Here is a 14,550-nt window from a genome sequence, read left to right as displayed (position 1 = left end):
AGGCGCAGACTCTTCTTCACATCGTTGTTGCCGCCCGCCGACCGCTCACGCTCTTGGAAATGGCTGTGGCTTTCCAGTTGGCCCCGGATTCACCAACTGTTCAGGTACACAAGGACCTCGATCTTAACTCCGCCAACCTCAAGCTACATATACGGCAGCTTTGCGGGCTTTTTGTGTTTATCAACGACGACCGCATCTATCTAATACACCAGACAGCGAAGGAATTCCTAGTCGCACAGGATATTACCGCCTCTTCAGCAGATAGCTGTTGGAAGCACTCCCTCTACATACCAGATTCAGACACGATAATGACGCAAATCTGTGTTCAATATTTGTCATTTAATGACATTCAAGACGGTGGGTTTTGGGTTGATAGACGGAAGCCAGATACCGATACATCCCGAAACCCCTTTTTGGAATATTCTGCAATATACTGGCCTTCACACTCGCGAGGTGCAAGGCGCCCAACGGAGGAGGGCTTGCAAAAGCAGATCGTGCGGCTGTATGACATGCAAAATCTGCGATTCCAAACTTGGGTCTCGATCTTCTGGCAAACAAACCATCAATACCAATCGAGGGATGGCCTCAACAGTGTGCATCTGGCTGCATTAAATGGCCATGACGAAGTATTATCAAGACTACTTGCCTCAGACAACGATGCTGTAAACTCGAGAGACAATGAGGGTCGCACACCGCTCTTTTGGGGATCGTCAGAAGGCCACAACAACATCGTCCAGACGCTTCTCGACAAGGGCGCAGATGTCAACGCTCAAGGTGGCCGCTATGGCAACGCTCTCCAGGCTGCATCGGATAAAGGCCACGACAACATCGTCCAGATGCTTGTCGACAAGGGCGCAGATGTCAACGCTCAAGGTGGCGTCTATGGCACCGCTCTTCAGGCTGCATCGTCAGGAGGCCACAACAACATCGTCCAGATGCTTCAGGAACGGTGCGCAAACCAGCTGCTTGAAGATGGTGCGCCGACGAAATGGGTGTGAACGACGAACAGGAGGAACACGTGAAGTTGGGTCATTCTGGATAAAGCTCGGCTATGCTCACTGTGAACCCCTCATTTTGACACGCACGGTTTCGCTGCTCAAAGCATGCACGTTGACGCCATTGCGAACGCAGAACACAACGCATCCTCAACTAACCGCCCGCTCGCAGCGTTGTTGCATAGGCAATCTCTCTCCACAAACCTTGAGATAGCCGCCCAGTTTTTTACGAAAAGAAGGTACGGAACACGAACAACTGACTGTTGGGGGGAAACCTCCTTGCTAGTTATTGCAGATGAACCATCGACGCGCTTCTAATCTAGTGCTGTAATTCAATAAGTAATAATCTGACCGCATATAGCATCACCTGACTCGAAGAGCACGACGAGAAGATGCTGCAAGGTACCGGACCGCCGACCGACTCTGCGCGAAGACAGACCATGTCGAACGATCGTTATACTCAAGGGGAACGAACTTCGTGCGGTATCTTACCTCGCGACCTGGCGGGTGACCTCCAGGGACGCGATGTTGTTGCGATCTCCAATGCGGCATTAGGCATCTTTGGCTGGAATCAATAGGAAGAAGCCCCGATACATGGACGGATTGAGGGACGGACGGCTTGCTCAATCGTTTCAGGCAGATACACACGCCTCGCCGTGCGCTAATATGGGTCCCTGAAGAGCCCAAACCGAGTTTTAGTCTCAACACGCTACGGCGCCATCGCGAATCACCGGAAGCAGATGGTGCTTCAAATGTGGCTTGAAGTAGAAGTAGTACTGGCGCCATAAGCTGCTTACTACGTGGACGAGATGGTAGCCTGGATACAACGATACCTTTATAACGCGCTGGGTAGGTTGGAAGAAGCCGCTTATTGCTGACGCTGTTTGCTTGGAATACACACAATCAGCTGTTTTTGGCTTGCGTCATGATGACTGTCTATTGTGAAGGCCAGCTGTCAGCGATTTATTTAATCAGCTCTTTCGGGCTCTCGTGAACTGATCAGCATAGTCTCTGTTAAGGTACCCCTGCGACCTGCAATGCAGCTAAGCCGCTCCAGGAGTGGAAGGCCCGTGCTCAACAGAAAGAACACACTTGCGAAACGGACACCAGTTTTGCGAACCTCTGTACCACTCGTTTCGCAGTGCCTCCTCCATATGAACTATCACCTTCACCTGAAAAACTTTCAATACGATTGCACAGCATTCATCTGGTGTTGAGGAATGGCACATGCGGCTTGCTGATCACAGGCACAAGGAGAACAACGGAGAAGCGCGCTCTCTTGGGCACATGCAGCACAAAGGTTCAGCATACCCAAGCCATCGGTCATACAACCACATGAACGAAATCTGCTCTCCTTTGATCCAAATAAATGAGAGTGACTTATGCGGCCGCTAATAATGGAGAAGTTTATCGAGGAAACTCCAGGGACATTGGTATCGTAGACCTCAGGTCGGAATGCGAGGTTGCTCAACGTTGAGAAAGAGAACATGTGCCTTTGCGAATGGGTTCGTCAGCTGGCTGTTGACGAATGTTGACGGGAGAAGGGTGATACCACCCCCGAAAGTTCCTACTGATTGTCTCAGCACACCACAGCTGCCGTCATGTCTCCGCCAGGGCTACCAGGGCGACCAAGGTGCTTGGATGTTGCGTGAGCTAGTTGGGAGCCAAGCGGGATAGATGTGGATTCCCGCATTGGTTTGCCAAATCGTACCTAGCAGCGTTGTCGCAGAGACTTTTGCCCACCGGCCGTTACTTCTTGCTTGTCAACGACGACGGGAAGGGGCAGCGTTGAGCTCCGGCTTGGACATAGGGGATGTAGGCGCCGTCGTAGACAAGTTCGATATGACAAGCCACGAGGGAGTCATTGAGAAACCCGATCTACCAGGGACAGATTCACACGAGAGCAGAGAAGGTGGTGCCATTCTGACATGTTCATAGCGTGTCCTAAAAGCTGTCATTTCTTAAAAGCTGGCAGCGTTGGCGCTTCTCCCGGAGTGCCCAGAGGTTCATGGCGACACCTTGCTGCCAGGAAAGCATAGGATCTTGCGTAGCAGCCTGGTCTGAGTCTCGTATGTCTCGGTCTGAGGAACGAGAGTGCCGACGGGGAGAGCATGGTTGATTTGGCGAAGTAGGAGGCGTGTAAGGCTGCGATCGGGTCAATGGAGCTGGAGATAGGGATCATGGCCATCATCTCTTGTGAGGCGGCGGCTGAGTAGAAGAGTTGTTCTTTTCAAAGGAGTGGCGCTATTGCCCAAGACGATGGTCAAGCAAGCGTACAGGCGTCTCAAAGCCATCACTACGTTTGACACGCGAGCTCTGAGATCTAGCCGCAGGTGTCGTCCTCGCCAGGACCCCGACCTCCCTTGCCTGCGCCAGCTAGCCGTTCCCATTAAGACCGCTCTCACGGCCTTTGACATGCAGCCCAGCAATGCGACGCTTTTGTCAACGCCGTCAACGGCCTGCATGGGCCTATCTGCCCTGCCAAACATGGATTAAAGCATGGTTTTGGGCAATGCTTGGACTGCAGTATACTCCGTGGGTTGTGAGCTTGACCAGTTGGCCTATCCAGATGAGGTGTTGAACCCTGATGAAGGTGGCGGTGGGTGGGCATGGTGATGGTTTGGCGTTCGGTGAAGTCGATCAGGATGAGAGTGCATGTCGGCTGCTCTCGGCTTTGCGTTTCTCAGCGCCAGGGTGCAGTGTGCCCACGGCCTGTCTAATAATTAGTCAATCAATTGGAGATTTGCTGTCAGCAACAGCAGATGTGGTGGCATACCTTGAGACTCGCGGTCTGGGATCTTGTACCTGCGCTGGGCTGGCAGGCGACTCCAAATGGGCGTGCATGAATTGGTATGGCTGGAAACTTGGTGTTGGAGGACGGCTGTGGAAAGCATATCTTCCCTTCGAAAAATGCGAATCGACGCAATGCATACCGAGGTCTGGAACTAGGATCGAAGGGTCAGGTGTGGAAGTCACGCTGGACGAGGACAGGGAGTTAGGGAGCATAGTGAGAACATTTCAAAAGCGCGCTCACTCTAAATCAAAGCATACTTTCGACGAGAGACAGGGAGATGGCGGGTTGGGATGTTCTGTAGACACGGTTGGATCACCGAGGGTGTGTGTGTGGGTTGTGCTGGTCTGCCTGTGCTGCTTTGCCTGAAGGGATGGGACTCCAGAGGCAGCTGGTGGAGCTCGGCCTACTCAGGAAGTGCACCAAGGTGTGTCGGTCTGCAGGCTTATGGTGGGTGGTTTAGGTTTGTAAATTGTATTCGTGGTGTTTGTCTTTGGTCAGTGTTCACAATGTTGTCAAGATGCTTCCAAATTTGGTCGCTCTGAAAGTGAAGCCATCGTGGAACCACCTTTTGCACCCAAGCGGATCCAGCCTGGTGTCGCATCAACGCCAGCATTGCTTGAAGGCTAAATTAAACCTTGACATCCTGTGGTTTTTTTCCCTTTAGTGCACATCGCATGAAGATGCACAAAGCTTTTCCGGTCTGGCAGTACCCCGAAACATCACATGGAAATGCCCTCGCGGATATCGGCAGAGTGCATTCAGTACAGCAGGCGAAAGTAATAGTACATGCGATGGGATGTCCGCCGATGATAAAGGTAGTGTTTCAAGGCCTTTGACATCATGGTTGCGGATGACCCATTCGTTTCGGGCGCACACCAAGATATTGAAGACGCTCTGCTTCTGCCAGCGCCCAATACCCAACAGTGCATCTCAATTGACCTGCGATCGGTCGAAAGCCGGGTTCCCTTGGTCTCAGTGAACATGACAAATTAAGAGCAGTCCAGATCGCTCAGTCAGCTAAACAGATGGCATCACACAACAGGATCAGTGAAGCACTTGACCCGCTAAATCTGTCCCACCATCGCCAGCTTGAAGCACTCCAAGCCTTGAGATGCGAAGACATAGTGATGATTGCACAAAAGACCTGCAGGTCATAGGATGGATGTTCAACAACTTCTTGAGCCCTCATGTGCTGTCATTAGGTGGTCACATCTGCTGCTCTGATCCACCCCTGCTCCGCGTATCTGCATCAAACGAAACCCCAATCATGTCATCCTCGGTACCAACAAGTGCCTCCGACGTAGATGCGAAACGAGCTGCCCTCCACCTGGCGCTCCTCCTCCAATGCCTCGAATGCGAAGTTGCCTGAGGTCCAGGTGGAACCCAAGTCAAGGAACGTTTTCTCCGGAATGTATACGTCTGCCAGGTTCACGCCCTGAGGCTCGCACTTTGGAAAGTCGGCCATGTTCGCAGGCGGTACGATGCCTGCGGCGCGCCAATACGCATCCGTCATAGCCTCGGGAATGCCGCCACGACGCCAGTGGTACAGTTCCCATGTTGCGACGCCCAACGGCTGCCCCTGCCAAACCACCTGGATTTCCAGTCCCCTGGAGGAGTCGTTTCGATGGCCAATGACGGCCATAGCGAGATAGGCCGTCTGCACATTGCCCCTGCCGACGGCGTAAGCACGCCCGCGGGGCTGAGTAGCCCAAAAGTCGAGTACCTTCTGATGGGCCGCCCAGCTTGCGTCGTACTCGGATACGAACAACTGGTCCATCGAGCCGACGAGATGGAACTCGAGCATCACGCGCTTGTTGTATGCGGAAACGTGATAGCCAGTGATGGCTGCGACCTTGTCCGAGTACTTGTTCAGCTCCGGAATCGTTTCCGGGCCTCGGTGGAACTCGCGAGGAGGCACGAGCGCAGCGTCAAAGGCGGCAAGTGTCTTGTTCGCGGAGGATGAGCTGCTTGGGCCTGGTGCGATTGCAGTCGGAGAAGCGGGTGGAGCAGAAGGCGCCGTCGCGGTCGGAGCGGGAGGGGTCGAAGGACGCGGGCCGTCGGAGACTGCCAGGGCCGTAGCAGGGGCGATCGAAGCGCCATCGGCGCCATTGGAAGCGGCCGGCTCAGGGTCAGAAGTCGTCGGCTATCAACGGTCAGATTGAGGAACATGAACGAGAAAAGTGGTGACATGGGGCAGACCTTGGGAGCAGGGACGGACTCGTCGAAGCCGGAGTCTGGCTGTGCGGCTTCCGCTTTCACTTCCGCATTGCGTCTGCGCGTTTCCTAACCGCGTAGATTCGCAGCGCTGCGTTTGGTCTTCTTCTTGTGTCGTCCGAAGTGTGCCATTGCATCAAGCTCTCAGGAGAAGATGCGGCAAAATTGCTTGCTATTCGAAAATGTCGATGCGGTCGCAAAGCCTTGCAGAGTGCCGGATGGGTTGTGAGGAAGAAATTGTCAGGGCCGTGGTGCCGAAAGAAGAAACCGCTACTTCCACCTTGAGGTTGTGTGTCACACAAGCTCTCTCATTGGTCAGAAAAGCTCAGTGCCCCACCTGGGCACTCATCAAGGTCGTGGTATGACGTAACCCCAGTGCATGTCCCGTCGCACATGCGCTTGGGCCTCCTGCCTGAAAATCGATAAGATAGCGATAGGAGATAAGGATAAGCCTCCGGACCCGACCCACTTTCGGCACAGGATGAGTCGGGCTGGACTTGGTCATCGACCGTCGGCACCCACGCCTCAGCCAAGTCGCGATTTCCTCTACAATGCAGTTGAATCTGTTGCATCTCAGAGAATTTCAAAATGATCGAAGTTGGGTTTATCCAAAGAGTGGCGCCCACCGCCAGAAGTCAAGTCTCTCAGCGCACGTCAAAGTTCCCGCCCCAGACATGCTCTGCAGTACTGCCCATCTAGAGTGCGAAGAAGGCGAACTTCGCGTGCACGATGATTATCAAAGCTTCAATCGGGGAGCTCACTCATCAGATGGGAAACACGTAATGCTGACGGACTTACTCTTCGAAATCTCCCTGCGTAATCTAGACTTGGGGCTTTGCTGGGCGCATCTTGTTGCGAGGAGCCTAGGGAGATGAGCTATCCTGCACCCCCATGACATCTGCTGTGAATTGACCAGCAGCTGGAAAAATAGACGGCATGAGATCCCTGCATCCTGATACCCCATGGGATGATGAGCTGGTTTGGCACCCCACGGTTGGAAGGAAGGGGGAGTATACATGCCATCCTTCAGTTCTTTCGCAATGCGAATTCGAGATCGAGAGTTTCTTTAATATATGTCGTTTGGTTGCTGTGTTTGAGAGTAAGAGCTTCCCCGCAGGCCGCTGGAGGCCTGTTGCCCTTCCAGCCCGCTCACCCAACAACGTCATGGGCGTTGGCTGTTGGAGATCGCTCATCCAGTGCCGAATGCTTTAGTTCCAGATTTACGTCGGCCATTAACCGCTGATGGGGCTCGAATAATGCCTTGTGCCAAGGAACTGCACCAAATCATCGCAATCGCTGCACAGAACCAAGGACTTGATGTGCCCGTTGGTCAGTCCATTTGACCTGCAGTATGCCGTCACCATGTTGCAAATTTTGGCTTGTGACTTCTTCTCATTGTGACTGAGTGTTTTTCCTGGCTCGCGTGCCTTTGTCAAGACGAAACGAATGATTGAGTCCGTCCATCTGGCAGAGAAAGAGGAGAAAGGACTGCGCTGGCTGACAAGAATGACACAGATGGGACAGTCTCCCTCTTGCGTGTCGTCGTCGTCGGCTTCGGGGTCTGAAGAGCGCTTGTCCGTAGGGTCTCCTAAAAAATTGTTGTCGTACATATTGCTTTCGTTCTCGCCTTTCATTTGGGTTATTGGGGAAGGCAGCTGACAGGGAGTCTGGGTGGTTTTCTACGCGTGATGTGTGGCTCAGGAACTGATTCGACACAAGTCTTTTCGCGACACGCTTGGTTGGAAGTAACATGAGCTTTGAATAGGTCGCCTGCGGGCTTGAGACATGAAAGTCATGAACAAGCGAGGAGATTCGTTCATTATCAATGCGATTCTGACAAACATCAAGGTAGATGTCGACTTGTTGGCATCCTGCGAACTTCAAGCCCATTGTACAGAGTGAGTCTCCTATTCACTGCTTTGCCGTCAAAAAGTCTTTCCATAAGAAAATGCATTATCGTTTCTTTTGGCGTCGCGCCTGATCCTCCGCTCGACCGCATGTCAACCATAGTTTGAGTTCTCCGAAGCAGACGTACGCATCATTATCGCAGACAATAACGAACTAAGTTGTCAATAACACGGATCGCCTCTTGATAATTGAGCTCACCAATCTGGTTCTACATCCAAGTCTTAAAGTATTAATTCTCTCCTTGCGGCTAGCAGAGTAGAGAGCGTCAGGGAATCCGCTGGAACACTGAAAATTCCTGTCTGCTCCTGAGCAAGCCTGTCATTCAAGCCCCCCGGTCTGTTCGTATCACTGCCCTTTCATTCATATTGTCATCCGTAAGCCATATGCTATCCATGAAATTGCCTCTGCCTGGATGCGACCTCGGTATGGACGCCGATGGCTACCGTGTAGCCTCGGTCCCACGACCCAGTGGCGTCCGCCTCCGTGGACGAAGTTGCGCCGGGTGGCTCCGATCAATACCCCGACAAGGCCGCCAGCCTGACGTGCGACTCGAGTCGAATGAGAATTATGGTCATTTATTCAATTCTTGGCGTTGCCATTCTCAGAGTAAGATTCCAATAGACGGTCTGGCCAAATCCGCCATTCCAGCCCGGATGGTCCACAACCCTCTCTCAGGCACACCCAAATGCTGTTCCTAATCATGATCAGCATGTTGGACGTCATTGATGGCTTTATTTGTGAGCGCGGCGAACGCCTCTTCATCGATTACAACCACGACGGTCCCGTTGGCCCGGGCTGCGTTCTGTCACCTGCGTGTTAGATGAATGGTCGAGACCGTCAGCCACACGAACTTTCGGGTTATACGAACCCACTTCATCGCATGTATCCTTCGAGTCAAAGATGCAAGGCGCGGCCATGGCGTTCCATAATGCCGAACGTTGCGGCCGGGCATGCCGATTGCCGAGGTTGATATACCACCCGAAAAGGTCCTCTGTGTTCTTAAAGAGGAATCACAGCACCGTAACCATTGTGTATGTGTCTCCAGCCTGAAATACCAACCAACGCTTTCAATGTCCTGCCCACCAAGCTCCCTTGCGATGCCACCATATCCATTCACATACGACTTCAGGGCAGGCTGAAGTGGACAATTCCGACTGACTTTGTGCCGCAGAACGGCGATAGACAGCATCTGACGCGCTCGCCAACTGCTCCAGCCGATGAGCACGATGGAAGACCGCACCCACTTTCTCGAGCATCCTGTCGAGAATTCTGCGGGTGACGTGCGCATGCAACGGCTCGCAGGAGATACGATCGAACGACAAGCTGGTAGCCCTGAGCCAGTTTTCTCCAAGCAATTGGTCATCACGGACAATGTCCAGAACAATGCGAATGATGACCTTCCACAGTCGCGCGAAATTGAAGAGCAAGACTATGCAGGGCTCCCGCCAGCTACCATGAGAGCTCGGCCATAGACTTTGCCCCGTTCTAAGCCCATAAGTGCACATGTTCAGGAGAACGTTGTCGAGCATGACATTCCGAAGGGGCGGAGCCTCGCCTTGCAAAATCTACAACAGGTACTCCAAATGTAACCAGAAGATGCCGTCGATAGAGGTTCGTGGGACGCGAGCCAGTAGCTCGACTTTCGACTCCTGCTCATCTCCAGACGGTCTGCCTCGGAGCCAGAGTTGTGGTTGCAGACCTCTCCGCGCTGGCCTATCTTAGAGCATCGCTCTTCATATTCTTAGTATTCCATGCTTGAGGTTCCATGCGAACGCCATGGTCTCCGCAGATTGGTATTTCTTGACCGCTGGCTTGACGTAAGTCAGGCATCTAGTCTCCAATTCCTCAAGCACCTTACGGTCGGCTTTGCCCGGATCGTTGAACCTGTCTTCGTTCAGCTGTCTGACTTCGCAGAACTCGAGCATGGAGGAAGGCTAATACCAGTGGAAGACTGAAGCCAGCTTTCGGAGCTTCAGCATGTCGGCAGCGCTGTCCGTGGTGGTCAGAACTGGATTGGCGCTCATGATGCCTTAAAAGACAACAATGTGAGTACTCCCCTGCTCTTCTCCCAGCACAATCAAACCATTTCGACTCCTCGTGATGACTTAATCAGCGCAACAGAAGCCAGGAAGCTGAACTCCCAGTAAAGTGGGTATGCTGGCGCACAACACTAGAATAGAGGAGACAGATGGCTGTAGGCATCTTAGAAGTGGGCAGATCCTCGCCAATGGCGGAACATAAGGGGAGCGCCCCCCGAATGTTGATGTCAAGGGCAACAGGGTGGATAACACGGTGATGATCGAACGCACGCGGCATCGTGCTTTTCGTATTTTGGCTTTCAGTCGAGCAAGTCGACTGGCTGACGATGTTCTTGATGTTGAACAAACCGTAGAAGACGGGTCCATTGTGAAGTCCCACTAAATCGAGGTTTCCACGACTGTCGAGGATTCTCATGCAATAAGTAGTCCTTGCTGATGCAACGGCTTCGCGCTGCCGACTTGACTGTTGTGATTTGATTTTAGTTTGTCAAGGTTGAGTTGACGGAGACATTGTAGCAAATGCGGATTAGAACGGAGCAGCTGAGCTCCCACCTTTCCTTGCGGGGGTATAGTTGGCATTTATGCCAGAAGGATGTGATCGTGTGAGATCACAAATGCGAGAGACTGACTATCAAAGTAGTCTCGATATCATCCACATCCTGGGGTACTGCGAGAGTCTTGCCGATAACAATAGCTCGTGGCATGTGTCCATCCGCCTGTTGGGTCTCGTCGGCCTTCTAGCACATAGGAATAATCATCATATCGACAGGCAAGCACCGAATGGATCCTTCGACCTTGAGACATGGAACTTATGGCATTTCAGCCCGCCTGAGGATGTTGCAGTATACAAGTTCTGGATTAATGGACTTCAAAATGTCGGAGCGGAAGAGACATTTACGAATGTATTTGCGGGACAGTGGATCTTGGCTGTGTGCGACACAGACCAGTAATTCAAGCTATGGTTCTAGTCAAAGGGAGCCCGAAGGATTGAACAACAACCTGAAGATCGCCAAGTTTCTGTTGACAGCCTGGATATCGATGAGGTGGCTTCGTTTGAATAGCTTACCGGCAAGCGTCAGAGATGTCTCGGATGCGTTTTTGCCTCTATAGAGAACCTACAAGTAGCTTGATTTTGTCACTGTCGATTGGAATCTTAGAGCTGTGAGTGAATATCTGATGCAAGAGTCCTTGGAGCGTGCCGCGGTGTCTGTTTCGATCATCATGTTGTTTTCAACTTCATTGTTCGTCTTGTTGTGTCAGATGTTTCTATTCACGTCAACCCCTTTCACGGTCTGCCTGCCGACAGGGAGGTTGATATGGCTGGCCATGTTGGAGACCTAATTCTGGACCAAGCTCGCCGCTGTTGAAAATGCCCGGGTGCAGAGGCGAAAACAACTTCGCATCAGTTAGGTTTCTCGTAAAGCGGCGTGATCTGAGTTAGACATTGGCGATATTTGTCAAGTACGGCTTGCATGCATACGGAGTGGTAGGCGACGTTATGATTGAGGTTTCAGCCCGAAGTGTCCGTCTCCCTTGACCAGCAAGAACAGGTTGTCAATGGTATCCGCGTCTCCGGGGAGCGTGGTGCCGGACGTCTTATTGACGCATCCGACCATCGCCTTGCCCGGAACGTGGCGGTTCATGTATGATTCGGCGTCTCCGGGTCCCAGAATTGTAGCCAATATCGCGCCGTTTAACTTAACGTTACACGTCAGTCTCCCACAATGAACTGCAATAATCCAGACATCCTGTCGAGTGAGGGCACTATTGTAACATGCCGCAGCAATATCTCAGCTTGAATTGCTGAGAATGACACCAGGATTCATAGTCAAGTGGCGCATAAGGTCGACCACAGCCACCTGCAGGGCGCGCAAGTCCGGTTTGGGTGGTCTCTTAGTTCCAGGAGGGTTCAGCTGCAGGCAGAGGATAGTCAGTATTATTTCATCCACAGACGGAGAAGTTCAATTTGCCGGTCAGTGACTATGATGCGCCTATCGCTGAGATGTACTTATCAGTATCCTCGATGGTCTCCTAGAAGACGAGAGCGGGGACAAAGCTGACCCACCATAGCAAGCCACTCAGCACCTTACACCATGAAAACGATGTCCAGACGAGTTTTCTTACCAACTGAGTCTACAGGGGAATTGCTCGAGGGAAGGGATAGCCTCTGGCAAGAAAAGGCGACGGTGAAGCTCTTCCACGGAAATTGGCTTCGTTGAGCGCGACGGGCGTGTACCATTTCCTCCTAAAAAAGAAGTCTCTGGCACCTGATCGTCCTTGTCATTGTCTATTCTGAATGCGAGTGCCGCAGCGCATATGATCAAAGGGCGGCCAATGCCGGCCTCTTCATGCCAGCTCCAGGCCAGAAGTCAAGGGTCAGCCGATGAAGTTACCGAACCTTATTCGGAAGACCATCATCTTCCAATCCACATACTCAACAAGAGAAAATCTAGAGTCCTCCGAAAATAGTTGAGGATTATCTGTCAATAACTTTCGACGCTGTGGTTATCAGTCATCTCGTTGATCTTCACGTGGTGGCGTGTGATGTCAAGGATGCACTGAGCATTTGTACCTCTGCAGCCGAATTAACTAGTATTAATGCAACCAAGCTTGACAAATGATCATAAAGTAAGCTCGTCAAGAACGCTGATGCTTCAATCGTCTGAGGGGACGCGCGGGCTGGGCTTGCTCCAGCACGAGGATCGGCTTGACGACAGGGCCAAACCAGTGCCTCTCTCAAGATGCCCTATTGAAATTAACAGAGCCTATTCACGCCGGGTTACAGGATTGAATCGCCTTGACGAATAGCTTTGAATGCGGCCGCCTCGACCGGGTCACTGGTCGGAAAACCGGCGCCGTGCGCATCGACGTAGGTCTTATCGGCAAGGTCTAGCCCAACCTCAGCAACTCAGACACTGAGAATGAGCGCCTCTTGAGAAGTTGCAGCTGGAAGGGCAATGCGGGGAAAACAACTGGTCTAAATGACGGCCGTTTCCCAGAAAATACCTGAGTAACGCCGCTGGTCTTCAGAGCCGGATTCAGAGGCTTCAAGATGCAAAACGCAATGGGTGTGACAAGTGCAAGTCAGCCAGCTTGGATGTCGCTGGAAATCGCTATAATTGTCCCCTTTTCGAGCGTATTCGTTTGAATTATGGTTAAAGGGCTGTCACTTGCTATCCAAATTCAGGAGGTGTAAGCATGTCATGGCACCCACGATGTCTGGAGAAGCACCAGGTCCGGTGCGGCCCTTGAGCGGCGAATGAGGCACCGTCTTGATAAGCATGTCGATCGTAGGGTGACTTCAATTGGAAAGATCTAGACGATCTGTTCGACTTGGAGCGACTTACCAGATTCGCGCAATGGTATTCCGCATCCAGGGGTCGGTCCGGGTCGAGGATGGAGTTGGTGACTGACGATGACATGTCCGCACTGGGACGTGACTTTGATCCCTAAGGCGGGGACTCTGAGTTCACCTCAATAAGTCGTCCGACCACGCTCCTGGCCGGATACCAATTTTTCTATGTTTCATTAACAGAGCCTCTCAGTGACAGGAAATTGTCTTGCAGAGTCCTCCGTGTAGCATGTGCGTCAAGTTGACCACGACGTCCGAAGGCTGGAGGCACGATTTGGGCCTCGGTCGCTCAGATGCACCCGTCGAGAGCGCGAGCAAAAAAGACGAGGTGCAAATCACCTAAATGAATGTCAATCGTTTTTGCGCCGCTTGAAATGTTGATTCCGCGGGCGGCTTTGGCAACTTATGTACCCAATGAATCATTCGTGAGGTCTGCACGCTGGCATGCACCAGGCGGCATCCGCAGGTGGGGGTGAACTGGGTGGGGGGAAAGGTGGAGGTGCCGTGGCTTCCGGACCGAAGCCCCATAGTTCGAGCGGCCAATCAACGCTGCCCAGCAAGGCAAATGTACCACAAATGTGGTACGCTTACGTCAGCGACACATGTGTCCCGACCGTCCGATGTCTTCAAGCTTTGTGACAACAAATTCTTCGCCGGCCATCTTTCTTACATTTCCATCCACTCGTCGACTCTGCTGTGTCCAAGAAAGGCAATCAATTCTTTTTCTTTTTTTAGCTGCTCTCGCAAACCCGATCACTCCTCCGCGGGGGTTGGTGGCCAATGTGGGAGCCGGAAGACCGCAGCGACATCAACAAGACGGCATCACATTTCTGCTGTTCAGATGCATCCCGCAATTTATCTGCCGACTGATTTATCTGTTGACCCAATCATCTGGTGCTGCAACTTTGCGTGCAGCCGATTCTCCGGCGCCTGTATCTTTCCACTTGAGTCTGCAGTGCTTGGCCTTGATCTTCAACCTCAAAAAGGATGCTGCGTGCATGTCAGCGGCCTGCTTACGTAGGGCCGCCTCCGCCCACGACCCCTGTGGTGATGCTGATGTGGCGCGTGCTCCGTGCGCAACCTTTGCGCTGCCAGGTGGTGGACAACTTTGCGACAGTCAGCAGCCGCTGCACAGCCCAATTATCCGCAGAGGTGATTTCCCGGCGCACCCAAGCACTGTCATGCAAATTTCTTAGTGCGCCATATTTGCATGCCAGCTTCCATGCAACTTCATGACTGGGAAGCTGT

The 14,550-nt window shown here is 52.5% G+C and overlaps 2 protein-coding genes across 2 annotated transcripts; one reads left to right on the top strand and one right to left on the bottom strand.

Moving 5' to 3' along the window:
* Positions 1–618: 618 nt before the first annotated feature.
* COL26b_008606 (uncharacterized protein) lies at positions 619–998 on the top strand (the record flags this gene model as incomplete). The annotated part of the gene is given in 2 exon segments (XM_053181360.1): positions 619–626; positions 638–998. 2 exon segments carry the CDS (start codon positions 619–621, stop codon positions 996–998), a joined length of 369 nt encoding a protein of 122 aa, XP_053034636.1.
* A 4,061-nt stretch (positions 999–5,059) lies between these two features.
* COL26b_008605 (uncharacterized protein) lies at positions 5,060–6,135 on the bottom strand (the record flags this gene model as incomplete). Its single annotated transcript, XM_053181359.1, has 3 exons — positions 5,060–5,932; positions 5,989–6,023; positions 6,078–6,135. 3 exons carry the CDS (start codon positions 6,133–6,135, stop codon positions 5,060–5,062), a joined length of 966 nt encoding a protein of 321 aa, XP_053034635.1.
* Positions 6,136–14,550: the final 8,415 nt, after the last annotated feature.

This window comes from Colletotrichum chrysophilum, assembly GCF_026319265.1.
Source record: "Colletotrichum chrysophilum strain AFK26 chromosome Unknown scaffold_77, whole genome shotgun sequence".
NCBI classification, from domain to species: Eukaryota; Fungi; Ascomycota; class Sordariomycetes; order Glomerellales; family Glomerellaceae; genus Colletotrichum; species Colletotrichum chrysophilum.
Note: the sequence above shows the minus strand (reverse complement) of the source record. Positions and strands in the feature narration are given on the sequence as shown.